Source organism: Erpetoichthys calabaricus, chromosome 3, assembly GCF_900747795.2.
Source record: "Erpetoichthys calabaricus chromosome 3, fErpCal1.3, whole genome shotgun sequence".
Classification (NCBI taxonomy): domain Eukaryota; kingdom Metazoa; phylum Chordata; class Cladistia; order Polypteriformes; family Polypteridae; genus Erpetoichthys; species Erpetoichthys calabaricus.
In genome coordinates, this window is record NC_041396.2 from 222240121 (window position 1) to 222262333 (window position 22213).

The 22213-nt window shown below is 35.5% G+C and overlaps 1 protein-coding gene across 3 annotated transcripts in view; it reads right to left on the bottom strand.

Annotated features, from left to right (window-relative positions):
• The window catches only part of mms22l (MMS22-like, DNA repair protein), a 182773-nt gene extending 162989 nt beyond the window's left edge, over positions 1-19784 (bottom strand). Inside the window, exons 1-6 of one of the 3 annotated variants that reach the window (XM_051924666.1) lie at positions 19543-19784; positions 17762-17947; positions 14119-14244; positions 10298-10350; positions 5189-5276; positions 4043-4220 (exon numbers count right to left, since the gene is read on the bottom strand). In XM_051924666.1, the coding sequence (XP_051780626.1) occupies positions 4043-4220; positions 5189-5276; positions 10298-10350; positions 14119-14244; positions 17762-17937 (621 nt within the window). In that variant the 5' untranslated portion in view covers positions 17938-17947; positions 19543-19784. Of the gene's footprint in view, positions 1-4042; positions 4221-5188; positions 5277-10297; positions 10351-14118; positions 14245-17761; positions 17951-19542 lie in introns of those variants that run through there. The other 2 variants (XM_028797840.2, XM_051924667.1) reach the window with 2 other exon arrangements.
• Positions 19785-22213: the final 2429 nt, after the last annotated feature.

Here is a 22213-nt window from a genome sequence, read left to right on the forward strand (position 1 = left end):
CTCTAAAATGAAACATTACTCTGGGAGTGTCCTGGAGGAATCCATACTACATGTCCAAATTGCCACAACTAGTTTTATAAAGTTGCATCTACTCGGAGTTCCTACTGTATTTTCAGCTCTTTACCCTTTCATGAAAAGACAGCCTAGTAGCTCTGTAAAGGAAGTTTATTTTTACCTCTTGAATTTGTGTTCCGATTCTTTCAGTCAATACTGGAAACCAAGGACTATAATTGAGGTTGGCGAGTAAACTGAAAGCTTCATTCCACTTTACTACCATCATGTGGAACGACACATTAAAAAGCAGCTTCCTGGCCTACTATTACATTACTCATATACCAAGGTCCTCCAATAAGACTACACTGAAGGTCACCTTCTTTAACTTAAGTTTCTCTAACAAGGGGTGCTGGAGCTGACATTCTAACAGGCACTGACCACATTTTAGCCACAGTTCCTAGCAGCTGAAAACCTTGCTAAGGTCTTGAAGGGGATGATTCAGTCTTTAGGTCCTTCAGATTCAGAAAAAAAAAACTTTTCAGAGGTGAGGACTTAACTCACTTCATAACAAGGGAATACATAGTACTTTCCAGTACACTGTTAGAACCTGTTTCCATCTCCCAGATTAGCTCAATAACTCTTGGTTGTAGGGCTCCATAACTTTTGGCACAGAATTAGGATCACGACTGTAACTTAAGATTTTTAACATACCAGTTTTTATTTTAAAAAGTACTAGTACATTTATACTACTATATACTACTGTGTTATGTCATATATTTTGATTGGTACACAATGAAACTTTACTACAAAATTATGAAAAGATTATAAACAATATTTTTGCAAAATCCTGTAGATGGCATTACATAAGTGTTTTATTTAGAAGGCAAATACAGTGCACCTACTGTATGTTTAAAGTTCTCACTGGTTCTGGGTATATTAATCAAAATGTTACATAGTTACTGCTTGCTACATGGCAAATTATTACATTTACATGGTAAACAAAACTATGAAGCAAATTGCCTACCTATTCCAAGACGTAGCCTGTACACAAAGCACTGCAGTCTTTGTATCTGTTAAATGAAGTAGCTTTCACAATATTCGATCGGTTATTGAATTAATACATTTCATGTACTCCTCTTGCAAATTCCATGAAGGAAGAGAATTCTTTAATCTATGTGATTATTAGTGAAAAAAATGTTTTTAAGTCAATGGCTTCTCAGGGTAAATCCAGCACTAATAAAATGAACTATTAAGCACATGTAGGTCTCCAGTCTTCTGCTACACCATAAACCTGAGGTGGCAAAAAAAAATTTTCCACGCATCTGTTTTCCTTGACATATAATGTGTAGACTGATCAATACAACTTTTGAAAAACTGTTGAGAATTGGGATTGTATAATGTTATTCAGATGTTGATAATTTATTGGGAACCCTTGTTCACCTTAGTGAGCCATACTACACAGTGTGTCCATTGCAGAGAAGTGGTGCAATGCATAGGTTGTGACTGAGATTTTTTGACTTATTCGTGTTGTGATGTTTCAAGTGGTTGTATAAGTTTGTGGTGTTGCCTTGTGGTGCTACTACTACCATAGAACTATGACCATCATCATCCTCTTTAAACCTGAAAAACTTCCAAACAGTAGAAGAGAAGCCAATAAGCAAAATGCAAAGTCTTATAAACAGAAGAGGAACACATTCTTTCCTTCATTTACACTGGAATTCAGCATTTGATTTACATTAATCATTTCAAAATTAAATCAATAACAAAGTTGTTTCTCTTCTCTTCCTTCTATGTGCTACAAGTCACATGACAAACAATCCATAAATTCATTGGTTATAGTGAATTAGGGGCACCCATTTAGAGGATTCTCTAATAAGAGGTGGTTTTAAGCACTACTTGCCTGAATGTAAATACTGAATTTTTTTTTTAATGCAACTAAATGCTCTTAAATGAAGCTATTGCATTCAAATATATTGTTTGTACTGGCCAATTTTTGACAAGCATAAAACTCCAGTAATAAATATTAATTAATAATTATCTAATAATGATTAGACAGCATAGTGACTGCAACAGAGGAAGGCCTTTCTGAAACTAGAAACAATCCTTTGTCATGTATTCAAAAGTGATCCTTCTGAATATGGAAGAATGCTTTGATGGAATAGTAAGACTTTTATCTAAAAATGGCAAAATGAAATTGTCTTTGTGCACCTAAGACATTAAGAGATGAACACACAGAACATAATCAAAGTTTTTCCAAGGCCCGCTAAATTCATTGTATATCAAGCTATAACACACACACTCAAGTTATAAAATTTATGTTTGAATTATTGGATGGCAGACTTAGATGAAACAACTAGCAATACCAAGCATAGAGGAAATGTGTGTATGAGAACAAGTGATAAATGCTACACACTTGCATGTGAATCTGGATTGTTGCTGATGTATGCAATTAACAATTATAAGATGCAGAGACAGGAAAATATATTTCTTGTGCAAACATCTCACTTGTTAGAGCACAAGTACTAATGAGAAGAATCAATAAATTATTCTTTGTTGTAAACATGTAAAAATTAAATTAACCTTTCTTGAAATAATACAATCTATCAATTAATAACACTCCTATGTATATGGAATGCATATTTCATTCATTTAATCAACATCAAAACAAACAAAATAATGGACCTAATAATTTATAATTATTAAATAAAATGAAATGCAATAAATTGTTTTTGAGACACTGGGTTTCACAATTCAAGGTCTTGTGCTAGCTATGAGGATGGCAGACACCAAATCTTGCATTCAAGTGGTTCTGTTCATTTATTTTCCAGCATAAAGAATTAAGTATGCTTAGAAACAAATTTGTAGTTACTTGGGTATTTATTTCTAAAGTATACTCACACAGATTCAACCATAACACTCATTTGTATACAAAAGTGGGGGTACACCTTAACTTTTTAAACTGACCTGCTTAAAAGGCCTGTTACTTGGCTTCATAATATTAAATTTCCTGAGTCCGCAATTATCTAGAATTCCTTCTAATTTTGGGTTCTGTTATATACCCATTGTGGTTGTGTGGGGCAACCAAAATGACTGAATTTTGACTGTCCCTTGAGGTTGTGCCGATTATCACTGCCTCATCAGCATAAACTGCATAGATATGTACTAGTAAAATATGAACAAATCTATATTAAAGGACATTCAGTCTAACAATTTCACTTACACATTTTTATCAATCATTAGCATCCATGTTTTTTATCACATGCAATGCTGGATGGATTTTATTAATACAATCTAAGTTTGTGTGTGCACCATGGTCTAAATGTTCATCAATGTGCCCCATGTGTGCATCCATAGTTTACTTTATGTAAAACCTTTGACCACTAGCAGTATTTCAAAGACGATGTACAATACAACCAGTTATCTACATAGAAACAGTATTTTCTACACTTTTAAGTCACAAGAGTAGGGCAGCACAGGATAACAGTGGTTAGTGCTGCTGCTACATAGCTTCACAGTGCTAAAATCAAACTGCGGCCTTTGCACTGACTGTGTATGGTTTATACCCACTCCCGTATTTTACTAGCATATTCAAAAGCCATATACAGTATGTTAATTTAACAAGCAACTCTAAATTGACCTGATGTAAATGAGTTTAGATATGTTCATTAAAGTGCCACTTTATTTGCAATGACAATTTACTAAAAATCTCTTTGATATTCAGAAAAATAATATAACTGTCCGATCTCTCTAGAAAATGTAATCATTACTTCCACTATTATTATACTTAACTATATATAACTATACTTAAACTATATATAAAACTGGACATCTTCCCAGAATTAATCCCACATTCCTCTAATAGGAAATAAGAATAACAGCAAGGTCTTAAGTATAAAACTAATGAAAAAGTGAGATGAACTGTATGTCAAACTTTAATTCCCAAAGGTATACAAACCCCAAAATAATGAGTTTTTGTAAGATGTTTGCATAGCTTTTTTTCTATATACACAATAAAAATAAAATCTAATAATAATTACATACATATTACCTTTCCGTAGTTTTGTATGGAAAAAGCCACCTGGATATTACTGGGTAAATCACGAATACACCCTATGTAAAGGACAATGGAATGGAGTTCCTCCAGAAGAACAGAAGGGAGCTGGACTTCTAATTCCTCATATGGGTGCTGTGGCTGATTATCAGTTATCCTTGAGATGTCGAAAAACCTGAAAATGTTTTGAAGACTTTTTTTTTCCAGTTTCAAGATATTCCAATAAATCCATAGCATTTTTTGAAACATAGGTCATACTTTCCACAACAGTTTTATTTCATTACTAGTTTGCAAAAGATGATGACGCCATTGTAATAGAGATTATACTAATCACAATATTCTGAAGGTAAAAATTATTTTACAAGGCATAGATGTATCAAAAGAAAATTAATACTTTACTAACTAGAGTAAAATATACTTAAGCCACTACATAAGCAAGTTGAATAAATTATTACAAATAATGAACAGTGCAGTTAAACAGTGGTTGGAATTGATTCCTCAACAAATCCAGTATCCTAAGTTTTCCTCTGGGCACTCCTCTACCATTCCCAAAGATGGGCAGGTTAGGTTAGTGGGCGACCATAAATTGCCTCCATGATGAACTACCATCCTATCCAGGACTGGTTTCTACAATCCCCTTAATGTTGCCTGTACACTGAATTGGTTTCTGTGCACTTCACAATGTCATGTAATCATAATGATGAAATTGTATTGTTGTTGTTTTTGTGTTTTTATTATTATGATTATTTGTCTCTTTACTGACAAACAATATAAGAATATTGGTTTATTAAAATTTAGTAATCATTTAAAACCTAAACAAAAGCTAAGGTATTTCAAAAGTGTGTTACAGTGCACTGAGAAAAGGGAAAGGGAGTTACAGAGATAATAAAAGTCTGCTGCATTCATATAATTTGATTCATCTAAGGGAATATGTAAATTTTCAGGTGTTTTCAACACAAAATAATATTCACTGGCATTACATGTCAAAATAGGTTAAAACTAGTTCACTGTAATCCATGTATACAAAATGCACTGCTATTTGATATTAACCAGGAACAAAATTTAAAAACACAAAACATATAGTGGAGTTATTCATTTGCTATTTATGTTTGCAATAAATAGTAACATATTTTAGCTGCTTACCTTGAAATAAACACTTTTACATACTGTAGAAATTTCACACAGTGCTTTCTTATTTCTTCAGCTTCATAATGCATACTACTAGCATGTCCTGAAAAAGTCCATATATGCTGTTATTTTTTGTTTATTTTAGTTTCTGTGATATTGTGAAAATTAAAAATGAACAAAATATGTTCAGGTTTCACAGAGAGGACGAAAGAATACAAATAAACTAACATCAAGTTGTAATGGTAAAAATAATTAAGAATACATAATGCACTGAGCAAAAATTTAAAGTGTAACAAAAACATGAAAAAATGCTAACAAAGGGTCTAACAAAACATACCAATATATACTGCATCTATTCGGAAATGTTTATTTACATACTGTTTTCTTCTTAGTTTCAAAATGATCCATTGTCAAAACACATATTTGTGTGTTCTACTAACAGATATAGCTTTCGCTAAAAAGTACAATTCTATAGGTATCTGAAACATGGCTAATGCACACCCAAAAAACTTTCACAGCGACAGTACAGGTGTTTTATTTATTCATTTATTTTTTTAATAAAAAAAATGTAAATCAAAAGCTGGCCTGTTACCTATTACCCTTGGATAAAATGAAAAATAGTACCTTTACTCACTCCAAATAATTGAGAAATGTACAACACTGAGTTTTTGATAAAAGGAAGAAAAATCATTTTTTTGTGAATTTAGAGTTTTCTCAAATGATATATTGAATGAAACAGAGAAGTGCAAATTTAATCTCAGCAAAACATATTTTCTCTATTTGGGAGACATGCTGAAAGCATATAAAAACTTTGGAAGCAAGCATGAGATGCACATGGAAAATTTCGAGTAACTTGTGACTGTTTTGACTTCTAAAACAGCATCCTTGGCACTCAAGCAATAAGTTTAAGAAAGAATTGTGAACAGCTATAGTTAGACATGGTCGATGAAGATGGAACAACTCGTAAACAAAGAAAACACTGACAAGCCTATATTCAGGTAATGGAGTGAATGATACAACAAAGGATAATCAAGACTCTGGAAAGTGGTAGACAGGAATGTTGGGAAGAAAAATCCAGATAATGGAAGTTTAACTTGTATGCTCTACAGAGTATGACAAAATAAAGTACACCATATGGAAATATTTTTGGAAGCATAAATGCTTATTTATTACACCATGCACTACTTTCTTAGAAATGCTCAGTGAACATCTACATCTATTTGCTCTCTACAGATAAGCATCATGTAAAGATTTTATGTATCATTAATACTAGGGTGTTGTACCGTGTTAGCCATTATGAATATAGAGAAAAGCCAAGCAAAATGACACCTTTTATTGGCTAACTAAAAAGATTACAATATGCAAGCTTTCGAGGCAACTCAGGCCCCTTCTTCAGGCAAGATGTAATGATTTTGCTTGGCTTTTTTATGTATCATTAAAGAATTAAATGTCTAACTGCAATGAGTAATGAGTAATGGGTAATATATGTAATTTTTGCAATAATATCAATGCTTCTCTGGCTATAGTTAAACAAATAGTATTATTTTGTCTACTCTGCCAGTAAGACATTTTCAGACTAGGTTTCAAACAGGCATCAATACGGTTATGCCACAGTACTACAAGACTAAGTAAATTTCTCTGGAAAAAACTATGAAATTATGTGAAATATGATCCACTTAGCAATGACAAATGGCAGTGTTCTTAGGTCTGAATATCTGTTAATTTAAGCTTATGACCAACACTTTCTGGGAATTACTAACCTGATAAGATATAAATACAACTTTGATCACTAATGGGGCTTAATGGATTGACAATAAGAGAAGGGCTGAAACAGAGCAAATTTTTTAAAAGAGCCAAGGCATCTATTTCCCAATAAAACTAAACAAAAAAAAATAATATTCAGAAAATAAAAACACAGTGTGAGCAATGGAGAAAATTTATAGTACTGCAATCCAAGTATTAAATTTTATAAAGCATGATATGTCACTCTTGCTGAGAATATGGTAATAAAAGAACTGAGGACAACAGTTTTGAGCCAATATTAAAGTGGACTCAGTGTGTGTGTGTGTTCGCCATGCGATGGACTGGCACTAAGACATGCTGCACCTGCTCCACAACCCTTCGCTGGATAAGTGGGTTAGGAAGACTGATTAATGGATGGATGCCTATAACATCTATTCAGCTCTTGTCACATGATTGCATGCTGCACATAGGCTCAATATTGTCTCTCATTGAAGCACACATATGCATTATCAATCTAGCAGCAAAAGGCAATACCTTTTGAGAAATAACTAAATAAATTTATGAATAGTAAAATGACATAAGCATATAAAGAATTAAGGAACCATATGTGTGACTTTTTTCAGTTATTATTGTCTATGTGTCTACAGCACTAATAAAGCAATATTCATCTGGGCATCAATATTGAATGCTGCTTGGCGAGGTGAATCCATGCCTCTGGGCCTTAAAGCCAGTCTCATTTTAAATAGCTGAATATCAAAATAATAGTTTGCTTTTTTCTTCTTCTTCTTAAAACAACAAGGATAATCTGTTCGGCAATATGAGTGTAATCTAAAAACGTGGATCGATACTCAATAATATTTTGGTTTGAAAAATTGACATATTTGGTATGGGATCCTGGAACCTATTAGCTCTATTATAAAATGCTACAGAAAGCTAGTTATTATTTTTTAAATTTATAAAATATGCTTCACTTTTGAATCAATTTCATGTGGCAAACTAATATATATCATAATTGTGAATAAATAACTGAGCTAAAAATATCAAGCTTAGGCAACTATACGGCCATATCTGATTACAAAATTGTCCAAACTATTTTTCTGCTCTTAAAAAGCCTTTGTCAACAGTCCTCTCTTCTACCATCCTTCGCATTAGCAAATTCATTTAGATATCTTAGCATAGACATTTCAAAAATTATTGCAGGATATTGTTCTCTATAGCTACCACCAGAATAAAAATAGTCTCCATATCTTCATATTTTCATTTGGCTATCACACTGGATGGTTTAATTTTTTTCATTGCCATGTCTTTTCTCTTGGAACCCTCCTCTCCCATTTTCTATGAAATTTCAAAAGGCCCTCCTTTAAGCACTCCACTCTGAGGCCAAAGCTTTTTCAAAGGGTATGCAGGGTGAGTCACAGTGGTAAAACTCCCTCCTACTTCCCCACAATCCTTCTTCAAACATGTATAAAAATGAATATATAAGCATGTTTAAAATTTTTAATAAAGTGACTTGTTATTTATATTCACAATTAAATGTGCTGTAAAAATAGTGGGAGAGCATTACAGTGGAACCTCGAGATACGATCACCTCTGTATACGAGAAATTCAAAATACGAGGAAAGTATGAGCGAAAAATTCAGATCTAAATACGAGCATTGGCTCGCGTAACGAGCCACAAGCCAGGCTGTGGGTATAGCTCGCGGCTTAGCGAGGGGGCGTGGTAGCAGTTGCGAGCCGCGATCTGCGGTGTCTGCGTTTCTCACTTAAGTGCACAGGTGGGAAACTGCCCACATCCATGATTGTTCCTGTGGCTGATGGGCTGCAGCTGCCATGTCCTCCCCGCATATATAGAGAAGCGCGAGCCGGTTAAGGGGGAGAAAAAGTAAAAGGAGAGACAGAGAGAGAGAGAGAGAGAGAGAGAGAGAGAGAGAGAGAGAGAGAGAGAGAGAGAGAGAGAGAGAGAGAGAGAGAGAGAGAGAGAGAGAGAGAGAGAGAGAGAGAGAGAGAGAGAGAGAGAGAGGGCAGGCAGGCAGGCGGGCGGGCGGGCGAGTGAGTGAGTGAGTGAGTGAGTGAGTGCAGGCTCGCGTGTAGCTGAACAGTGAGCTGAACAGGCGAGCCAAACAGCTGAAGCAGGACGGTGTAGAGAAGGTCAGCTGCATTAAGAGTGTCTCGCCTGTTGCAGAGCCCGCAGGTGAGACGCTAACAGAGAAGAAGCACCGGGGATTGTCATCTGTTTTTTAAAGACGGCATCCTTTTGACGTTTTAACCTCGTGTTAAAGGATTGTTATTCTTGTGTATTTTAAACCTCCACTTCACAACTGTTTTAAGGATTATTTATTTAAAGATTTATTGAATGCTCTACTGCATTTTGGACACCTGTTTTGATTCTTTTAATAATCAGTTATATTATTTACCAGTGTTATTTATTAAAGGTAGACTACAGTATATATAATTTATCAGTGTTATTTGTTAGGAAAATTGATTTTTATGTTAATATATTTGGGGTGCAGAACGGATTAACTGGATTTCCATTATTTTCAATGGGGAAGTTTGTTCTAGATACGAGAAATTCGCTATACAAGCTCAGTTCTGGAACGAATTAAACTCGTATCTAGAGGTTCCACTGTATTAAAAACTGTAGGTAAGTACACCCTACATTAAAAGAAAGAAGATGCATATGTGAGTCTTTTGAAAGGTGTTATTTTTTGTTTGTAAATAATGTGAGCAAAAAAGAAAAGGCCACATTTACAAACTGGCATAATCATACTCAAGAATCCCACAATCAAGCCCTTTAAATATGTGGATGTTCCACCTCCTTTCTACCTTGGACTCGTTTGGGTATTAACACCCTTAGATAGAACTTTGAAAGCTCCAGGCTCTGAACTTGTCTCACTGTAGCAAAGTTACCACTGGCTTCTAACCACAGGGGTTCCTAACATTCTTTCTGCTAATCTCTAGAAGTCTTTTATTTTTAACAACCTGACAATGTTTGACCTTTCTACACCCCAGATTAATAGGTCATCCAGATCCAATGTTAAGAAACTTGCATTGGCAGTTCAGCTGGTTTGGTTTCTACTCCATTTTCATACATAAATAAATAAACAGACAAACAGACTGTGCAACACTGTACATCTACAGCACTGTGGGACAGTATATACCATGAAAGTTGAAAACCTACTTAGCTGGTACAGTTTGGCAACTATGGGTATGTAGTCACTTTTGAAGCCATGGCTAAGAATTTAATAAGAAGGAAGGAAATTAAGGATGATTAATGTTAAAAGATAAAACCCATGTTCTGATTTATCATTTGGGCATTATTTATTAAATTGTTTCCATACAATACAAGTACTTTTAGAATAGACAACATAGATATATATTTACCAAAGTCATGGGAGCTTGATTCAACCAGATTTTCCAATTTCAGTAACTGCTGCCTGTAAAATATTTAGCAGAGAAGTACAAAAGAAAAAAAATACAGTTTTGCAGCTCATCTGACATCAGCCTTTTAAATAAAAGATGTAGCTAATCATTTTGCAAACAAAAAACTCTAAAAAGTGTTAAAAATATTAATCTGCTTACCAGACTTAACAAGCAAAATACTGGAACACTGTATGAGCAGAATTGAGATTCTCAAACACCTTGATTCTAATGTGGCTGCATATTTTTAACCCAAATTCTAAATCAGAAAATAGGTTGCCTAGCCCTGATTAAAAACTAAATCCTTGCTCACTGAGTGGAAATGCTGTGAGTTTCATTTTTTACTTTACCAAATAACCAAACATCAATTGTTTAGCTTTTCTAAGAAATGTATTTGTTAAAAGTATATGATAAGAACACAAATTCTAAATATGTAATTGTCTTCATAATTTATTGTGTTATAATATAATTTGGTTATATAACCTGCGATATGGATGTCAATTTTAATTTATAACTTGATTATAATTCATCCATCCCATCCATTTTCCAACCCGCTGAATCCGAACACAGGGTCACGGGGGTCTGCTGGAGCCAATCCCAGCCAACACAGGGCACAAGGCAGGGAACCAATCCCGGGCAGGGTGCCAACCCACCGCAGGACACACACAAACACACCCACACACCAAGCACACACTAGGGCCAATTTAGAATCGCCAATCCACCTAACCTGCATGTCTTTGGACTGTGGGAGGAAACCGGAGCGCCCGGAGGAAACCCACGCAGACACGGGGAGAACATGCAAACTCCACGCAGGGTGGACCCGGGAAGTGAACCCGGGTCTCCTAACTGCGAGGCAGCAGCGCTACCACTGCGCCACCGTGCCGCCTGATTATAATTCAAATTTGTTTTTTAACAATGTTATTTGAAGAGAAAAAAGAAGCTGACATTCAAATTTAAAAGAATAGTTGCTTGTTTTACCACAGACTAGTTTTAGTTTTGTGTTAATCTTAATAAGCTATGCAATACTGTGGCATTGTACAGATCTTTTTACCTATTATTTCCGGATTAACTTTTTTGTGTTTTCGAATGATTACTTTGTATGTCTAAAACAGACAATTGTGAGCTCCTGAAACATCCCATTTCACAATGCACTTTGGGAAATTACCAATTTCACACACAGTTTCAGTCTTAATTGACTGACTTGTCATGCATTGTGCAAAACAATTAGGAATAATAAAAATACATTGTTACATGTATTACATTTTTTTTACTTTAAAGGGCAGCAAATACATAATAATAAATGTTAACTTAAAAGAAGACAGGTAGGGAGAGTACAGGTGCTGGTCATAAAATTAGAATATCATGACAAAAGTTGATTTATTTCAGTAATTCCATTCAAAAAGTGAAACTTGTATATTAGATTAATTCATTACACACAGACTGATGTATTTCAAATGTTTATTTCTTTTAATGTTGATGATTATAACTGACAACTAATGAAAGTCCCAAATTCAGTATCTCGGAAAATTAGAATATTGTGAAAAGGTTCAATATTGAAGACACCTGGTGCCACACTCTAATCAGCTAATTAACTCAAAACACCTGCAAAAGCCTTTAAATGGTCTCTCAGTCTAGTACTGTAGGCTACACAATCATGGGGAAGACTGCTGACTTGACAGTTGTCCAAAAGACGACCATTGACACCTTGCACAAGGAGGGCAAGACACAAAAGGTCATTGCTAAAGAGGCTGGCTGTTCACAGAGCTCTGTGTCCAAGCACATTAATAGAGAGGTGAAGGGAAGGACAAGATGTGGTAGAAAAAAAGTGTACAAGCAATTGGGATAACCGCACCCTGGAGAGGATTGTGAAACAAAACCCATTCAAAAATGTGGGGGAGATTCACAAAGAGTGGACTGCAGCTGGAGTCAGTATTTCAAGAACCACCACGCACAGGCGTATGCAAGACATGGGTTTCAGCTGTCGCATTCCTTGTGTCAAGCCACTCTTGAACAAGAGACATCGTCAGAAGCGTCTCACCTGGGCTAAAGACAAAAAGGACTGGACTGGTGCCGAGTGGTCCAAAGTTATGTTCTCTGACGAAAGTAAATTTTGCATTTCCTTTGGAAATCAAGGTCCCAGAGTCTGGAGGAAGAGAGGAGAGGCACAGAATCCACGTTGCGTGAGGTCTAGTGTAAAGTTTCCTTAGTCAGTGATGGTTTGGGGTGCCATGTCATCTGCTGGTGTTGGTCCATTGTGTTTTCTGAGGTCCAAGGTCAACGCAGCCATCTACCAGGAAGTTTTAGAGCACTTCATGCTTCCTGCTGCTGACGAACTTTATGGAGATGCAGATTTCATTTTCCAACAGGACCTGTCACCTGCACACAGTGCCAAAGCTACCAGTACCTGGTTTAAGGACCATAGTATCCCTGTTCTTGATTGGCCAGCAAACTCGCCTGACCTTAACCCCATAGAAAATCTATGGGGTATTGTGAAGAGGAAGATGCAATACGCCAGACCCAACAATTCAGAAGAGCTGAAGGCGACTGTCAGAGCAACATGGGCTCTCATAACAACTGAGCAGTGCCACAGACTGATCGACTCCATGCCACGCCGCATTGCTGCAGTAATCCAGGCCAAAGAAGCCCCAACTAAATATTGAGTGCTGTACATGCTCATACTTTTCATGTTCATACCTTTTAGTTGGCCAACATTTCTAAAAATCCTTTTTTTACATTGGTCTTAATTGATATTCTAATTTTCCGAGATACTGAATTTGGGACTTTCATTAGTTGTCAGTTATAATCATCAACATTAAAAGAAATAAACATTTGAAATACATCAGTCTGTGTGTAATGAATGAATCTAATATAAAAGTTTCACTTTTTGAATGGAATTACTGAAATAAATCAACTTTGTCATGATATTCTAATTTTATGACCAGCACCTGTATGTCTTCTGACTTCTAGGAAAAAAGAATAGTTGAGAAAAAAAGAAAACTTCTTTCATGAAGGAGTGTGATTCCAAGTGTATCATTCTTTTGAAAACTAGTTTTCACATACACTGTACTGTCTAAGCAAAAGTGCATGAGTCATAAGCAAAAAAAAAATGCGCACATAGCATTCACATGTTAAAGCAGCTACATTTAAATGTATAATTATTATTATCATGAATATTCAATTCTGAATTTTTGGCTAATCTGACAGCCCTGATTTGTGACAAATAACAGATGTACTCAAAAGCTGATGTTCAATTTGTATAAGATGGGGAATAAAAGCTATGTAAAAAATGTATCAAAAAAGTATTTTTGGATAATATTATTCTAGAAGGAAGCTACTTCGTTAATATTTTTCAGTTGGGCTCCTAACTTGTAAACAGTTCAAAGTGTACCAAAGTGTTTTACTTATATATGACTTTACCCTTGTGATATGGGGTTAGACTAAAGTCACCATCCCTCTTGCATGTTGTAAAAAGGTGACTAAAGAAGACTAGCAACAGGAAGGATGTCTGTCCATAATAATATCCAGAAAATGAGGGGTTAAGTTTCTAACCTGTGGGCACTTAAAATATAGACATTCAACTGGCAGAGAGAAATAGGGGGAGACAGAGAATGAGAGAAAATAGAAAGAGAAAAATCAAAGAATGCATAGAATTCACACCTATATATCAATATTAAAATACAGAAATATACATTCCTAGTTACAAAATAACACTTAATGAAGAGTAGTGTGTGGGCACCAGTAACTATAAAATAATTTTGATAATTATAATAATAGTAATTCCTTACCTGAAGAAGCCAAATAGGGCTTTTGTTGATTCAACAAGTGCCATTTCAGTCACCCAGGAAAAACCAAACAGCTCAACTAAATCAGTCTCAAAATCAGTTGGTGAAGGATCTAATCTCAAGAGGAGACTAAAATATGCAATATTCATATTAGAAATTATTTATACATACTATTTTAAGAACACAAACTGAGAATCAGACTATTTGGTATACATATTTTACAATGAGTGCAATTGCTTGCAGCACAGTACTAAGGGATTTTGGCTGGTGACATTAACTAGATCCAGAAATAATAGCATACACCAAAAACAATTAGTATTAAAAGTATTTCCTACTGAAAAATTATGTTAATTCTTTCATACTCAATTTGGTATCAAGATTTAACACAGTAACATAATAATGATTACAAAAAATAAATAAATCGGTTGATTAGTACTAACATGTGTCTCTCTGCCCAAAGCAGTGGTGGCCTAAAAGACAAACTCTTAAATAAATACATTTTATCTGTGCAGGACTCCTTCAATGCATCTTATATTAAATCCAACTTACTTCAACGTGTTGCAAGCAAAACACTCAAAAGGAATTTATTTCATTGCTACAAAACTCATCCGGCTGCCCAAAAAACAGCAGCATTTCTTTCAACAAGCAATCAAGGAATTATACATAGTTTGTAACAACTTTTTAGAAAAATAATTTTTTCATTGTTTTCAATGCTTTTGCTGTTTTTCTTTTTTTCCCCCGCCAAGATATATATTTGTTTAAAATTCATTAAAAGGCACTATAGACTAGCACCTCAGGCTTTGGGCAGGTGTCACTTCAATCACAACAGACTCATTATGTGATCCTAAACAATAAACTGATTCAACTTAGATATTTATTAATGTACTAGTCATTTAGCCCATTACAATAACGGGCGCAAGAACAGTAGTGCATAAACATTAGTAGGAACAGTCTATATTAAATGGCAAGGGACTTTGACCTCATTCTTTTTGTTGGTCGTATTTTTCATTCTTTCAGCCTTTCTTTTGTTGATGTTTACTTGCTGGGCTGACCGTTCTTTGTGGGCTGCCGCCGTGTATTGTGTGTCTTTAATTTTCTGTGACAGTAATACTGTCTTGTACGGCTCTATTCAATAAGGGCACGCACAAAAAGGCGAGCTTCAAAAGGGCGACCTCAATTGAGCGCGGCGAATAAAGGCGTTCGTAGATAATTTAGTTCAAATGGCTCTGGAATATGTGAAGAGCAACAAAGGTTCAGATCTTTCTTTACGCGCACCTTTATTCGCTGTGCCCAATTGAGGTCGCCCTTTTGAGGCTCGCCTTTTGTGCGCGCCCTTATTGAAGGATGCCATCTTGTACGTCCGTAATATACCTTTAATATTCTCTGGCGTGCGCGTCAGTAATATGCCTTTAATCTCCTCTGACAGTAATACTGGCTTGTATGTGGCTGTAATATGCGTCACTGTATTGTGTACCTTTAATTTCCTCTTGCAGTAATACTGGTTTGTATTTCTGTAAAACGCCTCAAACTCTCTCTGACAGTAATATCGTACATCGCACCGTACCCCGTGCATGCACACTTCATCAGAAGACACCCACACACGGACACCTGGATGCACATAGGGATTTTATATACTGTATATAGATTGTTTCAATACGAAGCAAAAATTATTTAAAGTAAATAAATGCACCTGTTTTAAAATAATAAGATGCACTGAGAGCAGCACAGAGGTGAAAGAGTACTAAAAATCTACTCAAGTAAAAGAATTGTTACTTTGAAAAAATTTACTTAAGTAAAAGTTAAAGTAACTAACATGCAACCTACTTAAGTAAGACAAAAAAGTGCCCATTGAAAAAAATTGCTCAAGTAAAAGTAAAATTTAGTTACTTTTAAAAAATAAATAAATATCCTCAAATACGCAGTATAGAGTGCTTTGGAAAGTATTAGCAAGACATACATAGCAATACAACAGATTTTAGCTATCAAAAAAAATGGAGAGAAAAGAAAGCAAATCTTACACTTTTACAATAAGAGACACAAGAAATCAAAGTGGTATTTTTCACCCAAACAGCAAAAGGCTTTTTTAATCATTAATATTGGACAAACAGAATCAGCACATCACTAGCATATGGAGGTATATTTTGAAAATCCAAATTCATGTGGTTGCACTGCACATCCTTAAATACATGAAAGTACTGAATAAGATATGTGGCCATATTTAGCAGAAAGTTTCTTAAACAGATGGGACATTAATTATTGCTGATCTGAAGTACAGTATGAAAAATAAAACGCGCTTAGAGAAATACAACACTGTGCATCAGCAATAAATAAACAGTACAACTATGACTGAAAACCAGAGGAAAGAAACCTCATGCAAAAATGTTTTCACTGAAGCACCACCTCATTTAAATTTTTAAAGTATCAATATGCTCAATTCTAACATGAAATAAGCAAAATTGGCCAATTAAAAGAACCACTGAATGGGACACACCCACATTCCTTATATAAAAGGACACAACAAACCACGTGCATCTGCTTCGCAAATGCATGTTTTACTTTGGCCCAGGTAATCTTTTAAAAAATGTGAAAGATCCTAAAATAAAGCCACTGTTCAAAGTACAACTGAAATAAATGGCCCTTCTGCTTGTAGATCAGGATTAGCAACTGTAAAATTAAACATGTCTCTGCCTCCCTTCTTCATGTGACAAAAGTCCAATTGACGTTGGCTCTATGGAACTGACCAAAACACAGTAAAAGAGCACCACCAGAAAATCAGTGTATTCCTCACATCAATAAAAGGAACACATGTCTTAAGCCACCATAAGGTGGGTATACATTCATTTTTAAATGATACAAGTTATTTTAAGTGTGGAAAGAAAACAGTAAGAATTTCACTAAAAAGTCTACATACTCATGAATCAGTACATCAATAATAGGAAAAATTCAAAATAAAAATACCTTTATCATGCTCAGAAAAACAGTGGCCATCAATAAAAACAGCTCTCCAGAATTGAATCCAACTTTTGTCTTTTTTCTTAAATATTCAGCCGTGAATGTAATGAGACACATTTGTCTTAAATTGCCAAATATACCTACAACTAGATTTCATTATTGACAAGATATGAAACTATTATTTCAGTAATAGATTGTTGGTTTTGTTAATGGCAAGCTTAAACATAGCTTTAGGGAAATTCCAACTGTTGTCTACAGCACTTTATGTACTGGCATATGTAGCTTGAATTAATTTTGTTTGGCTCTGCATCACTGAGTCTAAGTTGGTGTCAACTTTGGGGTTCATAGTCCAATGTCTTACCCATCAGGCATTGCTGCCATCACCAAATATGACACCTTATGCATTATAAGACATGGTCTTCAGTTTCAGTTGATGTATAAGGCTTTATAATTTCCTACAATGTATTATTGTCATTTTTCAGTCTCAAATGATTTCTGTCTCAAAATGTTATGATAATGTAGGAATTCATACTCTAAACAAAATATTTTGGATAGCCTATTACATCAAACTAAGATGTATATTTCATTATTATTTTTTAAAGCAGTATATGTGAACTCATGGAAACTAGAAGAAGAAAACCATTATATACTTTTAAAAAGTTAGTACTTAAACATAATAGTTATAACTACATACCGCTTAAGATACCCTCTTTTGATGTAGCCATCTGAAGAAATGAAATATTTGTCCTCTGTGCCAGACTCAGGAAAACATGAAAAGCAAGGTGGCTTTGAGTTGTTCACTTCCCCTTCACATTCCAAGTTACTGGGAGAAGCAGGGGGAGAAACGAACAGATCAAACTCATCTTCCATGTTAACTAGCCTGCTGGAATAAAAGAAAAAAATATCAGTGTATGTTAAACATAAGGGCGGCACGGTGGTGCAGTGGATAGCGTTGCTGCCTCGCAGTTAGGAGACCCGGGTTCGCTTCCCGGGTCCTCCCCGTGTCTACTTTGGCGATTCTAAATTGTCCCTAGTGTGTGTTCGCCCTGTGGTGGGCTGGCGCCATGCCCATGGTTTGTTTCCTGCCTTGCGCCCTGTGTTTGCTGGGATTGGCTCCTGCAGACCCCGTGACCCTGTAGTTAGGCTATAGGGGGTTGGATAATGGATGGATGGAAGTTAAACATATCTATAAATCTATCTTTTAACATATTTTTTCTGACCAAGGTTTAAGGGACCTGGAAGAAAACCAAATACTTGATTAAACAAGCAGCAGCACATTCAGTTTGCATAAATACCTTCAGTTTATATAAGAAGTAACTAGCTTTCAGCCTTCCTTAGTAAAATATTAGTCACATATATTTCATGAACAACTAGAGGAGTATTATATTACCATGCATCTATGTAAGAAATAAGTGTTCTTTTAATGTTGAGATCTATTTAAAACCCTCGTTTTGAACTCCAATAAAAATCTAATCACAAAAGAGAAACACGTGATGCACAGTACTGTACATAGAGTAAACATTTCTGTGAACTGGCAGTCTCTTTAAAAATTCTATGCATAATAAAAATGAGACCATTCTAGACAACTCTTCATATGAGGTATTCTAAAGTGTATCTCACTTAAAAAAAAATACGACAGAATTTCCTGTTAAGGTCAGTAGTTCCAGTCACGTAACTTTCCTGCCTTTCACCAATTCCAGCAGGGATGTTTAAGCCTTATAATCCCAGACTCAGCCAGTTTTTGGAGATTTTAGTTGCCGTTTAACTAAAAGAAAAAAATTACATAAAAAAAAGTTGTGAACACATCGAAATGTTAACTGACGGCCCCAATTTGACCTATGTAAGTAACTGTGAATGCAGTGTATGTATGAGTGTAATGAACCCAGATGCGGTGCTGATGACTGCCTTGAACTAACTTGCAAAATAGGTTCAGACAACTTACGGACCAGACTAGTAAGGTTTGCTTGCAGATGAAGACCATAATATCAAACTCTACAAAACCGGTTTCAACTACATAGGTTTACTACTTTCGTTTAGAATATTTATCATATGTTGCACTGTAGTTTCCGATCCGACATATTTACCAGGGCATAATTCTGATCACAACAGTATTTATAAAGACATATGTTATCTGCAGTTCAGAACAAATCGACGTTGTTTAATATGATTACAAGAGATCTATCGCACAAATGTCACACCTGTAAACACCCCGAGAGACGAAAAACAAAACGAAACATATAATTAGTAAAAAAAACTCCAAAGTGTTGCCTTAGCGCGACTAACAAACTTGCAATATTAAATGGCTCTTATCCTATCCATTTTTCTTCGGAAATACACATTCCCTTATCCTAATCAAAAATGCGTTCTACATATAAAAACGAACTCATCGAGAACACAAACGATACGACTTCAATTTATGATACTCGTTTTACGTCAATCTGCAATAATAATTCAACATTTTATTCATAAACTTACCTCTACACGGCTGCCAACCTTTTTGTTTTGGTCTCTCCCGCGCCAGAACAGAGAACAGCGGCGCATGCGCTGTGCCACAGGCCGGTTGCCCGCGCTCTTTCTATTGGCCCGAAGTTTCTACCGAGAGGCGGGTATTACTGCCGGTCACAGGAACTGTCGAGCTTCTGGGACAGGATTCACGCATTCTCGTTTTCGTGTGCGCGCACGTGCTCCGTGGGTGAAAGTGGAGACGAAGAGGATCGGTGGGTGGATGTCAGTGAAAACTGCGTTGGCTTCGTTTTTGTTTAGCCGTCAGTAAATGAGTGTCACACCAATAAAGACCGAGAGTAAACTTTTCGTTATCTTGCTTGACAAGTTATGACAAAATAAACATTTAAAATATATATTTTGCGTAAACGTTGCATCTCAGTCTTATTTATTTACATACCTGGTTTCCCTTTATCCATGTATCGTGTAGTGATAAATTGAAAGCGTTTGCTGCGTTTCATATTTTAATTACAAACATAACTAAATACAGTAACGTGGGTCTGTAGAAACATTTCCCCAAGTGTCGTTTCAAGCGTACAATATGTAAAAATGACGTCGCCCTCTGCGCTCTTCATTGGAGTCGGTCTTTGAGTTCCTGTCTAATTAAAAAACAGTACATCACAGTTAAATAAAATTGGACCCAGGATAACCCTGATTTCCATATGCAGATTTATCTGCACTGACAGCTCCTCTCTCCGTAGCATTGTGTCTGCATTCAGTACTACCTTGGTGATTTTCACTTAAAATCTGAACAGATACTGAAAAGAGAAAACGATCGGACTCCTTTGTCGTATGGACTCGTCTGTTTGTCTGCATTGATGCCTGTTATGTGCATTTCATACCGCGAATAAGGGTGCAGTTATTAGCCATGTGCACTAAGGCTTCTTTTTTCCCTTTCGGATGCTGAACTACAGCAACGCAAGAAGTCAACGAAACGTGCAGAAATATGAATTGTATAAGGCGCTTTACAGGCTTTGGCGTGCCTTGATATATGATCAACCGAGAAGAAGGACAAGATAGTAAAATGGCATAAGGTAAGATATTTAAATGCAGCAACGACGATCATAATAAAGAAGCCTTTGTTTTTACAGAATAGAATAACACAGCACATGTACTATTCTGTAGCTTAGTAGCTTTGCTTTGCATAAAATTACAATAATAAGCATAAATCGCTTTACAGTAGTTAATATTACTTGATAGATCTAATCGTTAGCGGCTTGCCTTTCTCCTTCTGTAAAGATGCCGAAGCGGTCACACGTGAAATGATACTGTGTGGGAGTGAAATGTGTCACAGAAACGATATGATGTAGAAGATGGGAACTGGTCGAAGAAAATGTGTTTTTAGATTTTTATGTATAGATCGTATTGTGGTTCCGAAATTCACAACTGGAAGTACAGTATGTGAGTAAAAGTAGTTGTGATTTTGTATTTGTATACATATAAAAACTGATATTTGGCAGTGAAATAAACACGTTAATTGCTGAAAAATGCAATCATATGATTTTTGCTGTTTCTTGTGTTAATTGGGTTAAAAAAATTGCAGCGCTTATTAGAAATTCTAATTTCACAATGCAGTACTGCCAATACGCCCGGTCTGTGAATTATTCACATCTTTAATTTGCCCATTTAATGACAGTGTTCTCTAATCAGAGTGCAGGCTGCTTTCCATGCATTATGTATGATGTTCAAGACTTAAATGCAGGACATTATGGAGCTCACAGAATGGCTCTGTAATTAGTTTTCTGCGCAGTAGTTAGATGTTAAACTACTGGAACACATATTTCACACAAACTATATGGTTTTGCTAATGAAATTTTATCCCCATGATAGCCTTTAAAGGCACAGAAAGACAGTTGTGTTTTATGTCACTTTTTAATCAGCCATCCTGTGGAAACTAGATATAATCACTAACCTGTTAGCAACAATATTCTTGAATGAAATTACCCACATTTTCTTATCACTGGAAAAGAAAAGTACTGGTCTGATGTATGTAGATAATTGAAACATGAGTCACTTTATAAAAAGTAGGCTTTTTTTAAGTTTCCCATCAACCCCTTTCTTAATTCACTTTGTTCAGGAATAGGTTGCAGGGAGCCAGTGCCTATCCCAGCAGCATCATAGGTAAGGCGAAAGTAAATCCTGAATGGAGCTCCATTCTATCACAAACTATACTTAGACATATTCTCACACAGCACTATTTTAGTTCCAGTTAATTAAACCTGCATATGTGCATGCAAACACTGGGATAATATGCACAATCTACATTAAATACACAATAGCAGAAATTCAAATAGAGTCTAAGCTCTTTAAAGTGATAGCGCTCTTTGGTGTACCACCATGCCGTTCTTGCCTTAACCCTTTCAAAACAATAAAAACACATTTCCCCACATCCTAAAACTTATGTAAACAATATTATCTGAAATAGTGCATGTGATGTTTAGGAAATATAATTAGATAAGCAGAAATGTTATTTTAGATAGTGTCTTTTTCTAGTAAATATTGCATTTGGATACTTTACAAGGTGTTATACATTTCAAATACTGTATTTACATATATTTATACAACTAAGACACAGGCTGGTTAAATTGTCTTGCAGGATTACCCAGAAAAAACAGAGTTGGAGATTGAACCAACAACCTTGTTA